The following is a 24,482-nucleotide window of genomic DNA, read 5'->3' as shown; positions in this document are numbered from 1 at the left end:
AATTACTCCCCTTTCATTATACTTTTGTATCGTCCTAACACTGTTTTTGGATTTTTCGTTTTTTTCAGTTTTGTTGTTGTTTTTTTTGCACAAGAATGTATTTTGGTTAAAAAGTGAGATTAGTTTCCATCTTTCTCCATTTTGTTATCATTTTGTACAATAAATTTTCCTTTGTCACTTAGGGCAATAATTCTTTTAAAGAATTGTCTCTTATTCCTTTTTTTTTATGCATTTTATGTTTTTCCTTGTGTTTTAAGTTGTTACTTCAGTTAACTGTTGATCATGTTTCGGGAAGAAAAAAAAATGGTGGCTGTTGTTTCTTTATATTAATGAAATTGGATTTTTATTTTCTTTCAAATGAAAATTAAAGATTTTAAGCAAATGAAGTAGAATTAAATTCTACTGTAGTGTTACGGCCATACTCAGAAGAATGATAACACCTTGATTTATAAAATTACTAGCGGGCTTGACACCTGGCATTGCCGAGTCGTAAAATGTGCCTGAATAAAAAAATTAAAAGACTTGGGTACCATCAGTCAGAAGCAAAATTTTGTAAGCAGAAAAAAAAAATGCAGCGTGCTGGACGCGAACTCACAAAAGTTAAGTTTATAAGTAAACATGTTACGGACCAGACCACGATGACAGATGTTATGATATTGCAAATTTAGCTTTTTAAAATGAAACAATGAATTAACCATTCGCGCATGCGCAATTTACAAACAGCATTGAAACCAAGGGTTTTACTTGACCACTCCCTCAAACAAAATGATATTTATACATGAAATAATTGATTTTTTCAAATTTTCTAATATTATGTGTCCGAGAGATTGCTCTTTCTAACGATACCATGTTTGTGCTGCTGCAATGCAGATAACAAAAGTTTTTAGCGAACATACAAATACACAGAAATTTGCCCTTTATATAATAGTCTAGTATGAATACACAGCATTGCTCGGGTGGACATGAAGTTCAGTTTGGAGGTGATTTTTAGCAGACATACACACACACTAACACAGACAACTGTCTTTTCTATAATAGACTAGCAGGGCTACCTGGCATTGCTCGGGACTGTATAAAACAATGAGAAAATTGAAGTTGATTTTTAACATACTTATTCTTAGGATAGAGGATTTTTTTATGTATATGCATCATTTGCCATCTCGAGCAAAAGAATATTTTACCTACCCTAGGACGAGTATTACACAACATATGTAGGAAACAATTATATCTTCCCTAGGTCAGGAAATTTACGGCACATATATGAAATGATTTTACTTTCCCTAGGATGGGTAATGTACAACACATATTTAAAATAATTTTACATACCCTTGGACAGGTAATGTAAATACATATATGAAACAATTCAACATACACTCAGCAGGTATTGTACAACATATATGAACTAATTTCTCTTCTCATAATTGTAAGAAAAATGAAGTCATTTTTAGAAGATGGATCATTAGATTTCCATATTTATATATAAACAGACTATCTTCCATTGATACGGTTAGCAATTAGGCAACACAATATAATTCAACATTGTGTTATTTTCCTTCCCCCCCATCCCCCTCCCAATATAAAAGAATTATTAAATTGTAAGGTGAAAGTACAGAAGAGTTTAAAAAAAAAAGAAAAAAAAAAATACCCTCCCCTCATTAAGAATGGCTTTCTAAATAAAAACGTTTTTATTTCAGCACAGTTCATATTCCATGATAGTAAAAATATCATCCTTCCATCCCCACGTAACGATGTTGCATGGCTGAGTAACACCAATTCACCTTGCTTACAGGCTAAGAGTAAGGTGGGGTCTTTGACATGGGGTTTAAGAAAGTTATCTTTTCTCCAAAGTCTGGAATGTCTTTACTGCGGATGTGACAAACAGAATCCAATTTACAAAATTCCCACTACTTACGTTTACTATGCTATAATCACACTGACTAATGTATACCCATTAACCCTTATCTTCGAGTGGCCTCCGGGCCTTGATAAGTGGTGATTCCTGTACAAAAAAAGAAAAGAAATTTGACAAAAGGTCTGCTTTGCTATCTAGCAAATATTATCATTTGATCCACCTGTTATATTTAAGTGCCACATCCCGTGTAAGTGATAGAAATTAAACACAAAAAAATAGAGAAAAATAATTTGAGTAGAAGAGAAAGAAAGAAAAGAGAGTTAAAGAGAAATAGAGAAAGAAGAGATTCACAAAAAAAGAAAAAGAACATAAGATAATGGGATAGAGGAAGGAATGAGTAATCTTCAAATGACAGAGGGGGAAAAAAGCGGATTTAATAAAAATGATTGTATTTTTAGAAAGAGATTTTGCTGGCTGGCATCGAGGACTGCACATCGCCTTGGGTTCCCGCCCAAAACTAAATTGAAAGGTTCTTGTTTCTAGCTGGGAAATAGTTTAAATAAACTTAAATTGTACAACTTGCATCATGAAGCCGTCGATAACCCAAAGGACTTAGCTTTCCTTTTACAAAGTTTACCATGAAGACCTTTTAAATTATTTTTTTGGTTCATAAGAAATGGTCTCAGAGTTATTTTTGAATTGTTGAAACCCGGTTTGTTACAGCACCACCGCCAAATTGCAGCTGAAAAGAGCAGCATACAAGCCATTCATCAGAGTATCTATGATGAATGAACCCAAATGCAGCATCTGATGATGAATGGCCAGCTGAAGATAAGAATTGCCACATAGACTTAGGTTCATGCATATTTTGCATGCCTAGAGTCTTAGTATTTTTCAGTGAAAGTCTGATCATCTTTGAAGGGTCCACCACTACACGGTGGAGAGTGTAGTCCTGCTGGGTTGTATCCATGGTCCTGTGAGCCGGGAGCGACAAACACGGCCAGAGGTATATTACAAATATGTTCCCGTGGATCAGGATAGCAACGGATGATTCTTGGATATTTCACTATTTATTATACATGACAATCACATAGATACTTTTTTTTTTTTTTTTTTTTTTACTTGAAAATCAATATTTCTTTCAATGTTATAGTGTAGAACCACTCTGAACCAGTTTCTGCTAGAAGTAAAAAAAAAAAAAAAAAAACACCATTATAGAGAAATGACGCCAATTTCGGTAACATGAATCAGCATTTTTTCAAATGTACATGAAATACATTGAATTTGTTTAAAATTACGTAAGAATTACATTGAAATTGTTGGAAAATAGGTACCCCCGTTATAAAAAAAAAAAAAAAATGCCCAGTTCACCCAGATAGAATTAATATTTGTGGCTAATTTTTCGATATTTGTCGTCCGAGAGACTCATCTTTCTAATAATACCAATTTCGTCAGTGTTTGTTGTGTGTGTTGAAAGTTTTTAGCAGACATAAACAAACACACAGGCAACTTTCCTTTATATAATAGAAGTTAATGACAAATTTATTGTGAATTCCTGTGGTGAACGACTATGGGGTTGATTAATGGAGAGAGATGATGGGTTGATAGGAAAAAGACGCACACAGAAATTTGGCAACTGACTCTCAGCCTCTGCTTCCTAAAATGAAAAAAAAAAAATCTCAATTCAGGCCGCTGTTATGTAATCGCTTGTGACCTTTGATATTTCTTTTTTGACAATCAATTTCAAGTCTATCTGGTGCAGTTGCACTTGCCATTGATTTATTAAAATTGACTTTTCGAAATTTCAAATATTTTTCTTTGACATTAGTCACTTGCTGTATTTTCAGAATTTTCAGTACACACAACCTATCGACTCGTATATTGGTTAAATTACTGTTAATTATTTTTGTAAATAAACAAAAAAAAGAAAATTTATTCTCACTATTATTTTTATTATAAATGTATTTATATTAAAAAAAAAAAAAAAGTTTTAGATTTTCTTTGATGTACATTTTTGTACATTTAAAATACAAAATTTACAGCGGAGATAAGGTACAACAGACGAATGCAAGACACTTTCTTAGAAGAAAGTAAATGGTCTTAGGCGATATGTCTTTTCAACAGGATTTCTTTCATTCAACTTTAATGTTTTTATCTGCTTATACTATTTTTGTAACGTTTTTAGAACAATTGTCAGTGTGAATTTTAGCATCTTCTCTAAGACACCTTTTCATAGCGATCGCTAATTGATCGAAAACTGCTTTTACTAAAGCTTATTAAAATCTATTCAAATTCGTTATTTCTTAACAACTTTTGGTTTTATTAGAAAGATAAAACCCTGAAGTTTATTATGTTAAAAGCAAAATAATATAATACTTTTCTATAATTTTTTAATTAGAATTTTAAGTTTTAAATTTTTCAAAAATTCAATGTGTTCGACCCAGTTTTCACCAAATGTCAAAAAAATATTTTTTAAAAAGATTTTCGAATCAATTAAACTAACTTTTTTATGTTTAAATAAAATTTACTATGATTGCATATAAGAACATGCAAAAATATTAGAATATTAATTACCTTATATTAAAATAAATTCAAATAATTCAATTATTTACCACAATCGCGTACATTTTAAGAACCATGTGCTTACTGCTGCCATCTTGGATTTTAGGTATGGGAACCCAGTCATGCCTAAATATTTATTCAAGCAGTTTCATAAATTTTTATGTAACTAAACAGCCAAATCCATTTTTTGTTTAATTGAATTAAATTAAAATTGCAAACACCATTTATAGTGTAATGTTATTTTTAGCCTTATAATATTTTCCTTCACAATAATTGATCAATCAAGCTTTAAATTTTTCCTAATCTATATCTAGAAAAGTGAATGTGTGTGTGTGTGTGTACATTTCCCCAGCAAACTACTCTGTCAACTTTCAGTCTACAGACTCAAAATTTGACATAAAGGGTATTGAGATTTGGGAAAATCTTTAATTGGTTTTCGGCCAGAAATTTAGCTGTCAAGGAGTCAAAGTTCAACGATTTGACCTTTGAAAACTCTACCAAACTCCTCCGCCAAATTTGGGTCTAAACACTTGAAATTTTAGATGCAGGTTACTTTGACATGGATCAAACTTTTTAATTTGATTTGAGCCCAAAACAATAAATGTTAAGGGGTCAAAATTGGGGTCAAAGTTTTTAAAAAATTGACTTCTGCGGTTTCTAACAAATTACTCAGTCAATTTTTGGTCTAAACATTTGAAACTTTATATAAAGTATATTCAGACATAAGGCAAGCTTTTTAATCATTTTTTGGTCGAAAATTTGGCTGCCAAGAGGTCAAAGTTCAAAAGATTTGACCTTTGCAGTCTTTAGCAAACTATTCAGCCAATTTTGGGTCGAAACATTTAAAATTTAACATAAAGGGTATTCAGACATGCAATCTTTTTAATCAGGTTTTGGGCAATAATTTTGCTGCCAAGAGGTCAAAGTTGAAAGAGTTGACCTTTGCAGACTCTAGCAAACTTCTCTGCCAATTTTGGGTTTAAACATAGGTTACCTGGGCATGAGTCAAACTTTTTAATATATATATATATATATATATACACACACACACACACATATGCACATTAATTATGAACAGTATATAAGATCCGAGCAAAGCCAGACTGGATTACTAGTACTTGTTAAAAGTAAAAAACTGCTTTTTTTTCTATTTTTACATCAAATTTTTGGCATTATATTCCTCAGTTTTAATATCACTTTTAGTCAGTTTTTAATTTCATGATTAAAATCATTTTTCCTTTCTTATTTTATAATTAATAACTAATGAGTCACTCTTTTCCATAAACTAGATCATACTGTATTTTCCCCCAATTCTTTATTGCAGAAATCGAGTTGACAAAGTCTTTCATTAGAATTTGGTGGCCCTAAAAAGGGCCGCTTTTAGTAACCCTCTGTGGGGATGCAACTTGTTGGGATGTCACAACCATCATCTACGGAACTTTGTCTTCATAGTTAATCTTAAAAAAGGGAGATAACTTTTTGTAAACCATAACAGGTTATCGCATCTTGAAAAAAAACTAATACACAGATACAAATAATATTTATAATTTTCATATCGTTCTTTTTTTTTTTTGTATCGATTCTTTAAAACATTATGTACTGATACATGGAAAGTTTATTCATTCTAAAATTAAATTTTTAATTTATTTTTAAAGATTTAAAAGCATACCTATTTTAGCGTTTTCATTAAAAAAAAAAAAAAAAAAGTTATCTCATCTGAAAGATAATTATAACATTCAATGAATCTCACACTTCAAAACACAAAAGATAAAAAAATTAAATGCATTCAAATTTCGGATTTCAATCTTCAATATCGAAGGCACCCTGTGAAACTTTTTTGTTTTTCTACACTTGTTCACCCTCCTACCACAAAATGAGTATGCTTAGTAGATCGCTTGGACTCTAAGGGGACAAATGAGGGAGGGGGAGGGGTATAAAGTTCCCAAAAATATATTTATAAAATGTATATGAAAAAAACAAGTTACACCCATATAAAGTGCATTCTTTACTTATTAATCGGTGAAAATTATATATTGATTAGAAAATTACCTGATTTTTGATAGATTTTTAAAGACAGACTTAAGACAATCAAAAGCACTCCATAAATTTGGTGGTCATTACCCTTTCACCAGTTACACAACCATTCATTATAATGTAGTATTATTTCTTTATTTTAGAAATGCTACAAATTTTATAAAAAACTCAGTTTGCTCTGATATTTTGGATGATTGTCCACAATTCCCGCCCCTTGAAAAAAAAAAAAAAAAAAATGATACGGCATTAAAAATTAGTAACAAAATACAGTACAGTTAAAATAACACTGAAAGGTGAGGCAAATACCATAACCAGGGGCCGGAAAAACATTATATTCCACATCATAACCTGAAAAAAACGTATCAATATCAAAAGGCCCACTGTATACCAGGGTTATACTGTAAATAAATAATCTGTATGACACGCATACGCGCGATGGAATAAAACTATTGTATTCCAAAAATCACAAATTGATCAAGTAGTTTTATCTTCTTTTAAATGAAAATTTTTAAGCAGTTGATGGGAATTCATAGGCATTACAAAAATCTTGCAAGTTTTAATTATATTGAGTTATTTCCCTTTGTTTCTTGAGTCTTTTTAAGATGACGTTGCGAGATAATCTCTCCTTGGTTAGCCATAAAATTTGATTTTCTTATTTATTGATCAATTTATATGATTTTTGGAAAACTTTTTTTCAGTCACGGGTATGTACATAAATTTTTCTTCAAATTTATGATAGGGTGAATTCTGGACAAGCATCATTTTTAAATGGAACTGAAGATTAAAAAGCAAACCTGGACAGTAGGTACCTCCAAAGTGCACCATAGATTTAATTCCCTACCCACTATGTATAATACAACATAAATTAAAATTATTATAACATTTTGTACAGGATGGAATGATAAAATTGTCGCCCTAGAAAAGACAATACGATTCCATTTCCATTTGATGAGAACCAGTTTTCTTTTTTGTTGCAGCCCATCTACTTGTTGGCCAGTTGAGTATAAATCCCAAGAACGATGGGAGTCTTCTAATATGTCTGAAAATGACAATGTTCAACGAGCGAGATCAGAGATATACCACTGTACCACTCATGCTCTCTACCGATTAAGTTATGACAAAAGGACCATTGCCATCACCCTCAAAATCTATCACCGAATAACAGGAACGAGCCCAGGGTGATAAAAACAAAGTTTCCAGTCACGGTCATGATTTTTGGTGTGGTTTCAAGTAAAGGCCACATCATACCACCTCACATCTTCAAAGTCAGTTTTAAAGTCAACACCAAAGTTTACCTACGTTTACTGAAGAGTGTGGTGATCTCCTGGTGCAATCAGGTGGCAGCTGGCAGACCCTAGGTGTGGCAGCAGGACACGGCATTGGCCCACATGTCCAAAGAGGCTTGGCTTCAGAAGGAGTGCTACGACTTTGTACTCTTCTCTCACTGGCCCTCCTTCTCTCTCCGACCTGAACCTGCAGAACTACTTCGCTTGGTCATACGTCAAGAACATCATCAACATGACCTCCCACAACACCAAAACCAGCCTGATCATCACCATCCCCTGAGTATTCGCCAAACTCCTACTGGCACTTGTGGAAAAGGCATGCTCCCAGTTCTGGACCCATATTGACGCGGCGATTGAGGTTGAAGAATAGATGTCAACTCTACTACATAATCAGGTTACCTGAATTGATTTTTTCAATAAAAGCTTTAAAATAAAGCTGCAGTGTTGTTTCCTTTGGGGTGACAATTTTTATCATTCCACTCTGTTCCACTTAAAAACAAAGTGGAAAATAAATTGTTTTCAGCATACAAAAACAATAAAAATGCAAGACTAAAATCCTATTTACATTATCTATGCCTTAAAACAATGTCCCTATGTAGTTGGCATTTTGAAGGTACCCATGTTTAATAAATCTAGCAAAAATCAACTAATGGTGAAATTTCAAGGAAATCTTCTCTTTTTATTCACTTAATTTTTTTTCTTAAATGCAATTTTCGTAAAATATATAAGAAACATTATTTTTGGTACATGTTCATTCCCCCTACATATTTCATTTTACAAAATCTGAACAAAATCTATTAGAATTGGGCAAATTTCCAACATGCAATAAAGCTGAAGAGTTAAAAAAAACAAAATTTTTTAAGCATTTCATTTTTTATGGATAAAAAACTTTTGTAACTCAACTTGAATTTGTAAATAGAAAATGGAAACGAATCCAATATCATGCTTTCTAACAAAAAAGAATGTTATTCCTCAATAATATAATCTGTTGAACTGCAAAAAAAAAAAAAAAAATGAAAACATTCTAAAAAAGATTTAAATTGAATAATTCTTAATGATCAGTTTTAAACAATTTAAAGTGAGGTTGTTTTTTTTTAATATTCTCATCTATATAATTATAAAACTTTTTGAACCTTGCTTGATTGCATCTTGTCTTCCACGATCGAGCGATTCCGTCTTTTAAAAAAGGATAACAGGTGAACTTATATAAATTCACCTGTTGACTATAATGCTCCCTATCTTGGGTTGAACATTTGGGAAGTGATACACAAAATTACCATTAGCGTATGAAACGATGCTCTTTGTGTAAACAAATTGAGCTTAGGTACTTTGGACAATGTTAAAACATTGTTAATTCACTGCCTGCATAGCAGCAAATGCATAGCGCAACGGTTAAAAGCTCCGACTGTCGTTTGGGCGATCGTGTTTCGATCCTGGCTTGAGGTAGTTTGTCTAGCCACACTGATGAGCTGTAAAACAGTGAAACAGTATTGTATGTGGATGACTAATATATATATAATTCTATTTACAAATTCGAGTTAAAAAAAAAAAAAAAATGTTTTTATCCATAAAAATGAAATGCTTAATTTTTTTTTTTTATATGGACGTGACTCAGAGGCAAAGGAATAAAGATTGAGAGTTGTACATTTTGGTTTCAATTTTAGCTGATGGCACTCAAGTCATATATATATATATATATATATATATTTTTTTTTTTTTTTTTTTTTTAAATCTACTATATATTAGGTTCAATATAATAATACAGAATTGTCTACGTAATCTGCATGAATTATATCATATTTGAGCGTATCTTACGACCAGACGACACCAAGCAGGCTGCTAATAGCATATAAAAATTACTATTTCATTTGTAAAATGTCCAAAACCCCAACTTAAAAAATATTATTGTAAAAATACAATTTGACACTAGTGCTTTCGATTTTTAACTCTCAAAATATGGGAACCCATAATGGATAAGTATGTTTGCATAACATAAAACTTAATATATTAGCTATTTCAATTCTCATATTTATTGTATAGATATTAGGCCAACGGACAAATAAATACATAAATATTTAAAATTTATATTTTTCAATTAAGACATTTGTGCAAATATCAACAAGCGGAGCATGCAGGGCAAAAATATGTGTGCACAACAATGGCCACCACTTATAACAAAGAATTACATTGCTTAATACTCGGAAAAATACTTATTTACGGAAAATTTAATTAAATGTGATATTTGTTTTCAGCACACCCGAAAACCTATAGAAAACAAGTTTTTTTAAGGTAGGTTTTGTGTTGGTCTACCAGGCCACAATGAACACCACTGGGAGAATAAAATTCTCACAGTTTAGAACTCGGGCAAAATGAAAAAATACACACGACATCGAAAAGCGCACGTACCCGATTCATTAAGGCAAGTTGCTTCATCTTCTCAATTGCAAAATTATGTTGCATCATTTTGCTGCTCATCCGAGCCTGGTAGTTAAGACTTCGTAAGAAGTGGTAGGGAAATAAATCTTCTGTGAAGATTATCATTAGTCAATGGCTTCAGGCCCAATAGAAAAAGGCGGATAATTCCATCAAAGAGATAAAACCAAAATCGACATTCTTTACGGATTAGGAAGACGGTATTACATCAAGAGAAGAACACCTGACTTAGTAGGTTAAATTGTCTCAAAGGTGCCATGACAATATTGGGCACCAAAGTCCTTAAATTAATAAGATTAAAAATGAGTTCGTCACGCATGAAAGATTTGGACTAAAGTTTTCGGTTTAAACCTGTCCGCGCTTGTAGGTTAAAAATTCAAATCAGCCAATGAGAAAGGCTGTAATAAAAACAATGTGCTTAACTAATCAACCAATGAAGTGACATGATTCAAGTCATGTAATTTCTCACACACTGCCAAAGAAGCAAAGAAAAAGTAATGGATATACATTACTTTTTTCAGTTATTAAATACAAATAATGTCAAATAATTCTGATGGTCACAAGCACTTAACTAATTATTGTAGTTTTTTTTGTGTTTTTTTTAAAAAGGAACTATACATGTTTTTGTTTGCTTATGACAAATGAATTTATAGCCAATAAACTTAGTTTCATTTAGATTACCAATGTATTAATAAGAACGATAACTTGAGCATAGGTCAAATGACAACTTCTAAAATTAAAAGCTTAGTGTAATACTTTTTCCAAACAATGAGAGCATCTTGTTGTTTCATCCGAACAGTCAAAATGATACCAACAGTCATAGGCATCACAATACGCCATCGCAGATGATACAAGTCGGACAGAAGAAGGGAATCACCTTCCTTCATAAATTCTACTGAAGACGATGCAGAAACATCCTTTAAATATCCAGGGTAAATAAATGTTTTAAGGAATGAACCTGTTTGAAACCATACCTTAATATACGGACCAAGTGAACTAAGTCTAAGTACTTTGCCAAGACTCCAAAAGAGTCGAGTTTTATTTAGAGATTTAATTAACATTTCTTTTGACAACTTCAACCAATGAAGTAACATAATTCAAGTTATGCAATTTCTCACACCACCCCTAAAAAAAAAAAAAAAAAAAAAAAAAAAAATAGACCACTTCACATAAGGTGGCAATAAAGTGGGTGCTGATTTTACGTTCAATTAATATAGCAATGTGATCCCCACCTCACTTTTTGTACCTATAATTTGGCACTTCTCCAGATCAGCAATATGTTAGCAACAGAGATGAGTTATCAACCTCTGCTATATGAATGAGAAACGACCTCTATCGGCCGTTCTGTGAACCTCAAATATAAAGTTTCTCTGATAACGCAAAAATATATAACAAAATAAATAACGCAAAAATATATAACAAAATAAATAACGCAAAAATATATAACAAAATAAATAACGCAAAAATATATAACAAAATAAATAACGCAAAAATATATAACAAAATAAATAACGCAAAAATATATAACAAAATAAATAACGCAAAAATATATAACAAAATAAATAACGCAAAAATATATAACAAAATAAATAACGCAAAAATATATAACGAAATAAATAACGCAAAAATATATAACGAAATAAACACAAAAATATATAACGAAATAACACAAAAATATATAACGAAATAAATAACACAAAAATATATAACGAAATAAATAACACAAAAATATATGAAATCCAAAACATTTATTGTATAAAAATGTATTCTTTTTTTTTTGTTTACAGTAAGATTGTATACAAATGTAGCAAAGTATAATTTTAAAAACATAAAACAGAGTTTTAAGAAAAATTTTTTGTATAGTAAGATTGTATACAATGTATCAAAATATAATTTTCAAGTGTAAAAATGTATCGAAATTTTCAATTTTTTAATAATGTTTTTTCAGTGATTTTCATTGAATCCTTTTTGGAATATCGTGTTATTACATTTGCACAGTTACAAGGGATAGAGTTCCCTTATTTGGTCAAAAACCCCTTTGAAGGGATTGTTTTTAAATTTCTGCCGTCACATAAACTCTGCTAAGTAGGATTCCATCATGGACGTGTGGGGTCCACACTTGGACTAATGTCTTTTGGCATGCTGCCACATGTTCTCCACGTGGTCTGTTGTTGCACCTTTTGAAGGGTCAACAAAGTTATATCTGTGGTTGATCTGCAAATGGTGGAATCCTTCTGATTGTAGCCTATCATATGCGCGCCAGCAATCTGATATGATGGTCGTACCTGGTCGCATATTGTTTTATTAGCGGAATTTGTGTGGCGGCATCTCTGGACGGTACAGTCACTAAAAAGCCCCATTTGGTGGCCGGTTCATAGCCACTAAAACCCACAATTGTTGCCAATATGTCCCATGTTGTTTTCCGCTGTGAAAAGAGACGTTAGTCTATTTCCACAGTGTACCCCTCTCCAAGAACTTGGGATGTCGGAAGAAAGGTTCCATGCAAAGTTCTCTAAGAAACATCCGCCAATCGGCAACGGTGTGGTCGGACTGAAACTGGCATTCTCTATGCACTTCCTTTTTCTTAGCCATTTCATGTGCTGTAAGATATTTTATCTTAACTGTTCTTTGCTGCAAGACAGTGGCAAAAAATTAAAACAATTACAAGAAAACATACCTCTAAAATCCGATAAAAATTTTATTCATTCTTCGTCACAAAAAGAAAATGCCCAAGTTGCCTCTGAATCGAGCTGGTAACAACCTTGAAAGGTAATAGTTCTTTTATCCTCATCAGGAACTGGTATCCAGGTACAGCACTGTTCAAAGATAGAATTGCAGCCGTTTGAAGGGGGTTGGTATGATGCCTTCTGATCAAAAGATTCAATTCTCAATTCAAGTCGACATTACAGAAGTTCATAATTAATGTTCATTTGAAGAAAAATTAATTAATGAAAGGTCGATAATTCAGATCTTAAAAAAGTCTCCAGGAGACATATATAATAATAACCTTGCCTAATCAATTAGGCTTAAAAATAAAGTTTCAAGGATATGAAGGGTAGAGGTACCCAAATGCTTCTTATCCATAGAGAGAAGAGTTCCGTGATCCTTCTTCGTCGGCTGCATGTCTGGAACTGCCTGAAAAGGAAAGGCAATCAAAAAGGCCCACCAATCTCATCGCTGGCGGTTAAAAACATCGACCACTTTGTTTAGTCTAAACAAAGACTAAACAATTGATCGACCAATTTGTTTAGTCTAAACAAAGACTGTGGGTGGCCAAATCAGCCAATGAGGGGCTTGCTTATAATTGTAGAATTTCTCACAATGCCCACATATATATAGATGAAGATATTAATGTCCGTGAGGTCAAGAATAGCCCTCGAGAAAAAAAAAAAAAAATAACTTTCCGCATGGAATGTCTCTTTCCACAAGACCGACATCTCCAGCGGAATCCATCCCTGATAGTATTGGTGGTTTCAAATATCATTTGACGTCAAAATTCACACGACTGTGGCTGGACAACAATCTATTCGCCTGTAAGAATTCTATAGTTTTACAGGGGTCTCACGTTAACAATGCAATTTTGCGCCAGTTTTAATGAATTAATATTCATTTTTGGAGAAAATTTTGCACAAACGAACAACCTCTATCGGCCATTCTTGAAACTAATATACATACATTCGTCTCATATTCCTGATCTGCAGAAGTGCGTATAATTTTTTCATATCTTGGAAACTACTTATTTCCCAGAATTTTAAACGTTATTTTCGTTTTCAGCACCCTCAAAAACCAATTTGTGGTAATTTTAAAGGATTTTTGGAGGGTGGAAAGATACTTCACCTTTAGAATAAAAAAAAAATAGTAAATTTGTTGAATTCATTACAGTAGGTTGTCTATTTTAATTATTTTCGTTTTCGTATTGATTTCCGTTCTCTTAGTATAATCCGGCGGTTTTTGTCTGCCAGGCATTGTCAAGCGAGACTCCGAAAAACAAGATTTAAACTGCAGAACTACCTCGAAAATTTATTTTGGTCAATTTTTACGACGTGCCCCATGTAAGAAATTCTTCAGAAATAAGAAAGCTTTTTATTGGACGATTTCTCTGCCCACAGATTTATTTTAACCAATCAAATTGCATGTTATAAATAACTGCCGAGAATGTTCTTGGTGCCAAAATTCCTTTTCAGCTCAGAATCCGAGCAGACGCGGAGTTGGAAAGACTGGATTTCTCACTCGAATTGAGGCAGCAAAATGTTTTAATGCCCAACTGTGGAGCGGAACTTTATCATTGCAATTACCAATGCCCTTAAGTAGGGTGAACTTATCTTTGCACGCTAGTGCTTCAATTTAATTTCAGTCAAGACGAAATTAAGGTCTACTGTTTGACCTGTCATTTGTCCGCCATTGGACAGATTCTACAAGGACTCCTCGTGTAAGCCCAGCTAGCAGCCCGACTTGGAAATCACCTCAACACATCCAACCTGTGCACTACTTCGTCAGCGGGAATTCTACCCAACCTTTATCGGAGACGACTATTATTCCTTTGGGAATTTTACCAGCCCAAAGTGGCAGATAGCTGAAGATGACACATTTTTTGCAACTTGGACTTTTTTTACTTTAATAAAATTTACGTTGAAGTCTTAAGGTGAGCTTGTTGTAATTTCTGTTTGGTTTTCTTCCATTCTGCCAGGGGCAAAAACATTGAGAGAAATCTCACACCCAGCATATTATAAACACTCCAACCTCCCCATGTTAAAAACGGCGGTACTCTTGCATAATTTGACCCGAATTCTCATGAATTCCCATCAAGCATCGATCAGGCGAGACCGGCAATTATCGCTGTCAGCTAAGCGTCGTAACAGACGCAGACTAATGAAAAAAAACAAAACAAACCAGAAAAAAATACAAATGCAAATAATAAAAAATAACAAAAAAAAAAAAAAACTACCTTGAAAAATGAAAATATATTTCATTTTAGTATTTCATTTTTTTTTTTTTTTTTTTGCAAAATATTTATCAACAGAAAGTTAGTTTTTTTACTCCAAGAAAAAATTTCATAACCGTATAACTGTTACGTGTAAGGGTGTAAGTTTTTTTGTTTTTTTTTAATTTAATTTTTTTTTTTGTAACCGTATATTTTTTTCTTTTTATTATTTTCAAGACTTGTTGTTCAGTCAATTTGTACATCTCCAGGAGAAACCATCCTTAACACACAATCTTTTTTTAAGTAAACATTTGTGTTTACAATTGTTGCACCTCATTTTTTGGGATAGCAATTTCTTCTCCTGACAATATGAAATTGTCTGCATCGATGTTTTCATTTCTTTTTCTAACATATATAGATTTATTTTCTTGCCTGTCATTTTTCTGTTTGGTGAGTTTGAAAATATGTTTGTCAGCTTTTTTTTGTTGTTGTTGGTTTAGTCGCTTTCGTTCAATTCGAATGTCGTCTGCTTCCATTTAGATAGCACTTTTTCATTGGCTAATCAAACTCCCAAAAATTCAATTAAAAATAAATAAATAATCAGAAAATAAAAAGTCACCCCTGCCCCCTTAATATCACCTTAAAAATGACTAAAAACAAAAAAAAAATTAAATAAAATAAAAAGTCGAGTTAGCGTTTCAACATTTGGACAACGTTCAGTTGACACCGATGATTGCCGGTCTCGTCCGATCCATGCTTGACAGGAATTCACGAAAATTCGGGTCAATTATGCAAGAGTACCAAAACGGCTTTCGGAATACCCCCCCCCCCAAAAAAAAATCTCATGTTACTTTCGAGGTTGGGGGTGTTTATTCCGAAAGCCGTTCTTAACATAGGGAGGTTGGGGGTGCTTATAATGGTATTGTTTTACTTTAAGGCCTGTCTCACATTCGTATATTACAAAATATTTTTTTGTAGATTTCGGTGTGCTAAAAACGAACCTGAAAACCGTTTCCATCACAAAAATAAAGTTTTCATGATATAGAGTAATTACTTTTTCAAAAAGTGGGTGATAACTTTTCCATGTAAATTTAACTTAAAATCAGCACCCACTTTCTGGCCACCTGAGAGAGGGGGCATTTTTTTGTGTTTATTGGCTAAAAAGTTTTTGTTTGATTTCTTTTGCATAGTATTAACCCCTGAACTCTGGGACTCTTTTCCATTTCACAGCCTAGCCTTCGTTTACGTTACGCACGAGCATAAACGAAGGCTGTTAATTTTTTTAATTTCCTCGTGTCTTTATTAAAAGATGAATACAAAATAAAATCGAAAAATACTAAAAAAAAAAAAATGCCCCCGTTCTCAGGTGGCCGGAAAGTGGGTGCTCATTTGAAGTTAAATTTAGATGGAAAAGTGATCACCCACTTTTCAAAAATGTAATTTCGGTACTCTTGCATAATTTGACCCGAATTCTCGTGAATTCCCATCAAGCATGGATCGGGCGAGACCGGTAATTATCGCTGTCAGCCGAGCAGAGCACTAGCAGCGTCGAAACAGACGCAGACTAATGGAAAAAAAAAAAAAAAAAAAAAAAAAAAACGGAAAAAATACAAATAATCAAAAATAACAAAAAAAAAAACTACCTTGAAAAATGAAAATTTCATTTAGTATTATTTTTTTTTTTTGGTAAATATGAAGAATTACTCCACCCTCGAAAATTTCTTTAAAATTACCACTCGTTCAGGTTTTCGAGGTCGCTGAAAGCGAAAATAATGTTTAAAATTACGGTAAACGAGTCGTTTCCAAGATATGAAGAAATGTTAGTTTAAAAAAGTGGAGGATCACTTCTTACTTCTACTTCTCTATAATAATTTAACGTAAAATGATCACCCACTTCCTTTCTACTTTCGGAAAATCCTTTAAAATTACCTGTTTACATTTGGTGGAAGACGGTGGAGGGGCGGGGGGTGTTTTGGCGGCCGCAGCCACCAAAACACCCCCCCGCCCCTCCACCGCCTCCCACCAAATGTAAACAGAATTTTTGTAAAATATTAAACAGTTCTTCTGCTCGGTCAATGTCGAGACGTTACTTATGTTAAAACGGTTAATTAAACTGCATAAGCACTTGTTAAAAATTATACAAGTTCTAAACAAGCGCTTATGCAGTTTAATTAACCGTTAGTCCCCCCCTCCAAAAAACAAAACAAAAATCATAAAATGGATGCATTTCTTCATATCTTGGAAACTACTTGTTTAATTTAATTTAAAACGTTAGCGGTAATTTTAAAGGATTTTCCGAGGGTGGGAAGAAAGCCCCCCCCCCCACAACAGAAAATATCGTGGCCACAACGTGGGTGATCATTTTACGTTAAATTATTATAGAAAAGTGATCCCCCACTTTTTTTAAACTAATATTTCTTCATATCTTGGAAACTACTTGTTTGCCGTAATTTTAAACGTTATTTTCATTTTCAGCGACCCCGAAAACCTTACAGAGTGGTAATTTTAAAGGAATTTTCGAGGGTGGAATAATTATTCATATTTAAGTGGTGCTGACTGCTGGGCTGGTGATCACTGTGTAAAAAAAAAAAAAAAAAAAAAAAAATTTTTTTTTTTTTTTTCAAAATATTTATCAACAGAAAGTTTGTTTTTTCTCCAAGAAAATATTTTTTAACCGCATGATTGTTAGGTGTAAGTACAAGTTTTTCTTTTCTTTTTTGTAGCCGATTTTTTTTTTTTTAAGACTTGTTGTTCAGTCAAGTTCTTTTGGTGGCACTGTCCATTTGTACATCTTCAGGAGAAACCATCCTTTACACACGATCTTTTAAGTAAACATTTGTGTTTTTGCACCTCATTTTTGTGGGATAGCAATTTCTTCTGACGATATGAGATTATTGTCTGCATCGATGTTTTCATTTCTTTTTCTAACATGTATGGATTTATTTTCTTGCCTGACATTTTTCTGTTTGGCGAGTTGAAAAATATATTTGACAGCTTTTTTTTTTGTTTAGTCGCTTTCGTTCAATTCGAATGTCGTCTGCTTCGATTTAGATAGCGCTTTTCTTTTTGATTGGCTAATCAAACTCCCAAAAATTCAATTAAAAATAAATGGTACTAGTGCAGTGCACTGCACTAGTGCAGTGGCTGCAGTGCACTTATTGATCCGTGCTGAAATAACGTCATTATTTAAAAAGCCATTCTTAACATGGGGAGGGGAGAGTGTTTTGTAACTATTATATACGATTGAATAATAATAATAAAAAAAAAAAAAAAAAAAACAGTTGGTACTCCTGCAGTATTTTACCCACCGATTTCACGATCTTAGCCGAGCGTTGATCGACATCCGTCGGAAAACGCCGGAACATGGCGAGCGGTACGATACTCTATCAGCCAATCAGGGCGCTTCAAACGAACGCGCAGCAGACGAATAATTTTCATTGGAATTACACACATAGCGTTTCATTTCAGTTATTTTATTGTTCAAAGTAAAAATACACAGCCTTTCATTTCAGCTATTTAATTTAGCGATAAAAAAAACAAAAAAAAACGGGAGTTGTTGGAAACATATTTATGCGAATTTATGTGGAGACAAAAATTTGGACACAACCCTTTTGTCTCCATAATAAATCAAATCGCGGAAGGCTACCCGGTTGGGAAGGAGCTTCTTTCCACATCCTCTGAAAACCCTTTGCTCCCTACTTTGCCTCTCTACAGTCAGTAGAAAATCTTCCAGTCGGAACTAAAGATAAACAGTAATTGTTGTCCCCCCCCCCTACAAACATTACTGAAAAAAAAAAAAAAAAAAAACATTGTTGTTACTGTTTAATAACGTTTTGTTAAAAACAAACAAAACAACAAAACAAAACATTGAAGTGTTTATTATTACTGTTGCTTACCCCCGCCCCAAAAAAAAAGCTATCGGAAAACAAAATGAACCAAAAAAAAAAAAAAAAATATTCAACAAAATAAATTTATTTTACTTTAAAAAAAAACTTACGGTAAGTGTTTGTGATTTATTTTATCAAAATTTTTTGTATTAATTTTATCCATTTTGTTGTGTGTGTGTGTAATATCTTTTCCTTGTAATGTTGTTGCTATTCACATACTTTTAGCGTTCTTGCACCGTAGTAGCTCCGAATTCTCGGCTTTCGTCGGCGTTAACGCCGAAAGCGTTCGTCAACGCTCGGCTAAGATCGTGAAATCGGTGGGTAAAATACTGCAGGAGTACCAAAAAATTTAAAAAAAAAAAAAAACGGTACTAATGCAGAGACAGTATCAGAATTTTTGTAGGAATTTTTGACACCCCTAACACGAAACTGCGAATACAATATAAAAATCTCGGAATTTCTCTGTTAAAAGTGGGTTATTTATTTTCTTTATGGATTATACTTCCAAAATAAACTATTACAGTTGTTTTAAAAGTAATAGAAATATTTTTTTTTTTTTAAACAGTAATGAATTTTCCGAACTCAATATTTTTCAATTTTTAAACTTTAAAAATCTATCAAAATTTTTCTATTGATTCTATTTTTACGATATTTTCAGGGTCAATGTGAAATTTTATGTTCTTTCCAATAAATCGAATATAATATTTTAGACAAACGTTTTTTTTTTTAATTCACGACCCCCCCCCCATCCCAATTTTTAAGTGTCTATTAAAAAGTAAATACTTAATTTAGTAACCCGATAGTAAATAATTAATTTACTCACAAATTGAAGAGAAAAGGTCAATACATAATGTATTCAAATTTAAAAAAAAAAAAAACATAGTGTTCTTTTAGAATTTTACCTGTAAAGTTTGAAGTTTAAAACCTTTTTTTTAAACCACGTTATTTGTTTTTTCTTTTTTTTTTTTAATGGAACCTTGGTCCTTGCTCCTTTAATTGAAAAAAAATTAGGGCTTGAATTACATTTTTCGAGGAGTTATAAGCTTGGAAAGACAGGGGGTCGAATAATTCACGCCTCCCATTTTGTAAATGTCTAATAATAATTAATTTAGAATCCGATAAGTACATAATTATTTACTCACAAATTGAAGAGAAAAGGTCAATACATAATATATTCAAATTTAAAACAAAAAAAAAAACAGTGTTCTTTTAGAATTTTACCTGTAAAGTCCGAAGTTTAAAACCTTTTTAAAAAAAAACACGTTTTTTGGGGTTTTTTTTGTTTTTTTTTTTAATGAAATCTTGGTCCTTGCTCCTTTAATTGAAAAAAAAAATTAGGGCTTGAATTGCATTTTTCGAGGAGTTATAAGCTTGGAAAGATGGGGTGGAATTATTCGCTATTTTCACGAAATTTCTGACACTGCTAGCTGCCGCGCTATTTTTTAAATCGTATTAAAGTTTTGTTTTTTGGGGGTTTGTATTACTGTACACAGATTCGAAAAAGTTATCAAAAAACAAAAATATAACAAATAAATGTTGTCGAAGGCAAGATAAGTTACTTTTCTACCAAACTGGATACATTTTTCGTGTTTTTATTGAATGTAACATGTTTATTCAGCTCGAAAACCATACAGTGTTTACCGATGTATTGGAACATTCAAGATGGCGTCTGATTCTCTCTTTAACACGGTAAGTTTGGGAAAAGGTGTTATAAATAAAAAAACAGTTAAAATATTGTTAAAAACTCGCCCAATATATGTTACCGTGACATCAGTTGACATATATTCGGCGGGTTTTTAATAGTATTTTGTATAGTTTTTTATTTATAACACCTTTTCCCAAACTTACGGTGTTAGAGAGGGTGTGAGACGCCATCTTGAATTTTCGATTACATCGGTAAACACTATGTTTTTCCAGCTGAATAAATATGTTACATTGAATAAAAACACAAAAAATATATCCAGTTAGGTAGATAAGTAACTTATCTTGCTTTTGATAACATTTATTTGTTATATATTTGTTTTTTGATAACTTTTTCGAATCTGTGTACACTATTACTAATACAATCCCTTTTTTTTATTCAATTGTAAGGTTAAAGTACAGAATAGGTAGAAAACACCCTCCCCATGTTAATGGCTTTTTAAATGATAACATTATTTCAGCACGGATCACTCTCTGCATGAGTACCTAGGGAGGGAAGGGGGTTTTGTAACTATTCTGTAGTTTCACCTTACAATTTAATAAACAAAAATATCACAATTGAATTTAACTTGAAAATACTATTTAAAAAATAGCGCGATACCACGGATGCATAAAGCAACTTGTTTTTACGCCTTTTTTTTTTCTTTTTTTTTTCTTTTTTTTTTAAACATTTGTTGGCGTCTTTGCTAAACTAACCCGAAAATACTATTTAAAAATAGTACATTACTTTCTCAACATAAGCCGAACTATTTTATTGAAAAAATATTTTTGGTTCAACATTCTTCCGCGAACACCAATATGAAAAAGATAAATAGGGTTTGATAACATTTATTTGTTATATATCTGTTTTTGACAACTTTTTCGAATCTGTGTACAGTAATACAAACCCGAAAAAATATTTTTGGTTCAACATTCTTCCGCGAACACCTATATGAAAATGATAAATACAAACATGTTTTGTTTGTTTGTTTTACTTAAATTTTTACTTTAAATTTAAACCGCAAAAAGATGTAAGCAATGTTAATTAAATGGTAAATTTTTACGACGTGCCCCACTGCCCCACTGGGGCAGTGGGGCACTGCCCCAGGCAGCGTATTATAAACACCCCAACCTCCCCATGTTAAGAATGGCTTTCGTAATAAACACCTCCAACCTCGAAAGTCCTTAACATGGGAAAGTTGGGGGGGGTTCTTCCGAAAGCCGTTCTTAACATGGGGAATTTGGGGTGTTCATAATACGCTGGGGCACGTCGTAAAAATTTACCAATTAAATTAATAATTAATTAGGTACTTATGCACTTATTGAAACATGCTGAAATAATAACATTATTATTTAGAAAGACATTCTTAACATGGGGAGAGGGGGTATTTTGTAACTATTCTGTACTTTCACCTAACAATTTAATAATACAAAACAAAAAAAGGATATCGTAAAGCTTTAATTTAATTTGAAAATACTACTTAAAAATAGCGTGGTTGCAGGTTGCACTGCATAATTACAACTCAAAAGTTAAGGTGGGTTTGCTATTTTAAACGATGCGTTAAGTGAAAAAAAAAATGCAAGCATTGTTCGGGAATGCTTCTGAAGAAAAACTGATGAGAAAAAAATAAAACAATAAGAAAGTTCACTATTTACCCCTAGATTTGTCGGACAAACCTTCTGGAAACGTAAGTCATCCATGCTGGAGGCAACATTCAACAAACGAGGGAATTAGCGTTTGCAAAACAAGGGCATTAATTCTAAACGATAAAGGGCAGATAACTCGCTCTAACCACACGTGAAAGGCGATGATGAAATCTGGGGGAATTTAAAATACGGTTAAACGACATTTCGAAGCTTCTATTACAACTGGTGTTGCCAATTTAGCGGTTTTCCCGCTAGATCTGGAAATTTCGTTCGGAATCTAGCATGTAAAATTTTGCTAGCGATTTTGATTCTCAGAATTCGACTTAATTTTTTTTTTTTAATCCTTGATAAACGTACTCGTCACGAAACGAAGATGTCATATTCTAAAAATCACGTAAATCGATCAAGTAGTTTTTTATATAGAAAATCATATTTTTACAATTTTTAGCGATTCGGACAATTTTTTTCTTCTTTTTTAAATACGCATTCTTCAAGTCGTGCCACCTGACGTGTACAATCTAAAGGCAATGAGTGTGCGCTAGAGTACCAATTTAAGACTTACCTTTTAAAAGTTGAGTTCTAGGGGTATATCGTTTTGTTTTCACTAGTTGGAATGTTTGTTTGTGCACATGCGCGAAAACAAACATGGCAAACAATGAAAACAATATGGAATACAGACCCGAATACCGAATAAGAATCAACTATTTAAAGGTACGTCTTTTTTACACTTACAGCATCTCCAGCAAAGTTTGTCAATTTTTGCTTTTGAATATTTCTGAATGGACAAGGCATGCCCACATGAACATAACTTGTTTTGGTCAATGGGCAGTTTCTTTCCAACTCCTCACAAAACTTTAAAATGACGACTTACAAAGGTTTTCGGTGGTGCTAAAATATGTAGTTTTCATGATATGAAGAAATTACTTTTTCAAAAAGTGGGGGATCACTTTCCTATATAAATTTACCGTAAAATGACCGCCCACTTTCTGGCCACCTAATAATATTTTTGCCTCATAAAACAAATTTAACTGTGATATTCGTTTTCAGCACCCCTGAAAACCGGCACTGTTTTTGTTTTTTTTTTACTAAGAGATTCATTCATTTTTTCATCTCATAATTTAGGACGTTAATTATGCTGTCAGTAAGTTTACAAAAACATACTTTTGTTTTTCGTCCTTTTTTCATTATAGAACTTGTATAGTTGTTAACTGGTGCTTCTGCAGTTTAATATTTTACAAAAATTCTGTTTACATTGTGAAATATTAAACGATTCTGCTTTAATGGTTAATGTCGGCACGTTACTTACGGAATTTATGCAATTAATCTTTTGGATTGAGCAGATAGTAAAGCTGTATCCATAAGGCAAATTTGAAGCCAAATTCTAAAACTGGCTAAAAAAAGACTTTTTGAAGACCAAGATACTTTTTAAAAAGGCTAAATTTGTGAAATTTGGCCTAAAAACGTCAAGTAGTTTTAAAATTGGGTGATCGATTTACTAGAACATTGCATTAGAAACCGAGCACCCTTTACAAATATTTAGATATTGACGTCTTTAAAAAATATTTTTCGATAATCTGGTAGACTAGTGTCCATTCGATAATAATCCACTCAAAAAATTTTAAAAAAGACAAACAAAAAAAATAATACAGAGGCGGTATCGCTTTCCATATGCTTCCATAACTTGTAGAGGACTAGGATATATAAATCCTAATCCTGTTACAAAAGAAAATAATGAAACGAATGGAATGAAGGAAACAAAGACTCAATTGCTGGATAAGATAAACGTGTCGTTTATTTACTGTTGAAAGAAGGAATGTTTTAAATATAACACGTGTTCATGTCCGCGTTCGGGTGTAACCATCATTTGTTGCGGGACTGGTGGTATAGAAGGAAAAGGAAATGTGTGTTCATTCCACGTTCGGATCACTATTGTTTGTTCGCGCATGGGAAGAGAAGTGAGTAACGTAGTGGAAATGGGAATGATAGTCCAGCGTGTAGACAAAGACAAAGATAGAGGGTTGACATCAGTAAAAGCTGTGCGCCATGTTATCAGTCAGCTACGCGGTGATGTTCTCTGGGACAAGTTGTATATATAGAGAGAGAAAGAGTGAGAATGTCAATCCAGTTCATGGAGAGAGAAAGCGTATAAAGTGTACGTATGGTCTGTTAGCTTTTTGTCC

General features: G+C 32.7%; 1 protein-coding gene across 2 annotated transcripts in view; it reads right to left on the bottom strand.

The window, feature by feature from the left end:
• LOC145246593 (eukaryotic translation initiation factor 2-alpha kinase 1-like) overlaps positions 1-22,458 on the bottom strand; it is an 83,334-nt gene extending 60,876 nt beyond the window's left edge. Inside the window, exons 1-2 of one of the 2 annotated variants that reach the window (XM_080108253.1) lie at positions 22,312-22,435; positions 12,845-12,983 (exon numbers count right to left, since the gene is read on the bottom strand). Coding sequence is in view for 1 of the 2 variants with exons in the window: in XM_080108252.1 (XP_079964378.1) it covers positions 22,312-22,356 (45 nt within the window). In the remaining variant the exon portion in view is untranslated. Of the gene's footprint in view, positions 1-12,844; positions 12,984-22,311 lie in introns of both variants that reach the window. The other variant, XM_080108252.1, reaches the window with a different exon arrangement.
• Positions 22,459-24,482: the final 2,024 nt, after the last annotated feature.

The sequence above is a fragment of the Euprymna scolopes genome, chromosome 24, assembly GCF_053919585.1.
Source record: "Euprymna scolopes isolate OS-2025 chromosome 24, ASM5391958v1, whole genome shotgun sequence".
In the NCBI taxonomy this organism is placed as follows: Eukaryota; Metazoa; Mollusca; class Cephalopoda; order Sepiida; family Sepiolidae; genus Euprymna; species Euprymna scolopes.
The sequence above is the reverse complement of the archived record's forward strand: the minus strand, read 5'-3'. Positions and strand labels throughout refer to the sequence as shown.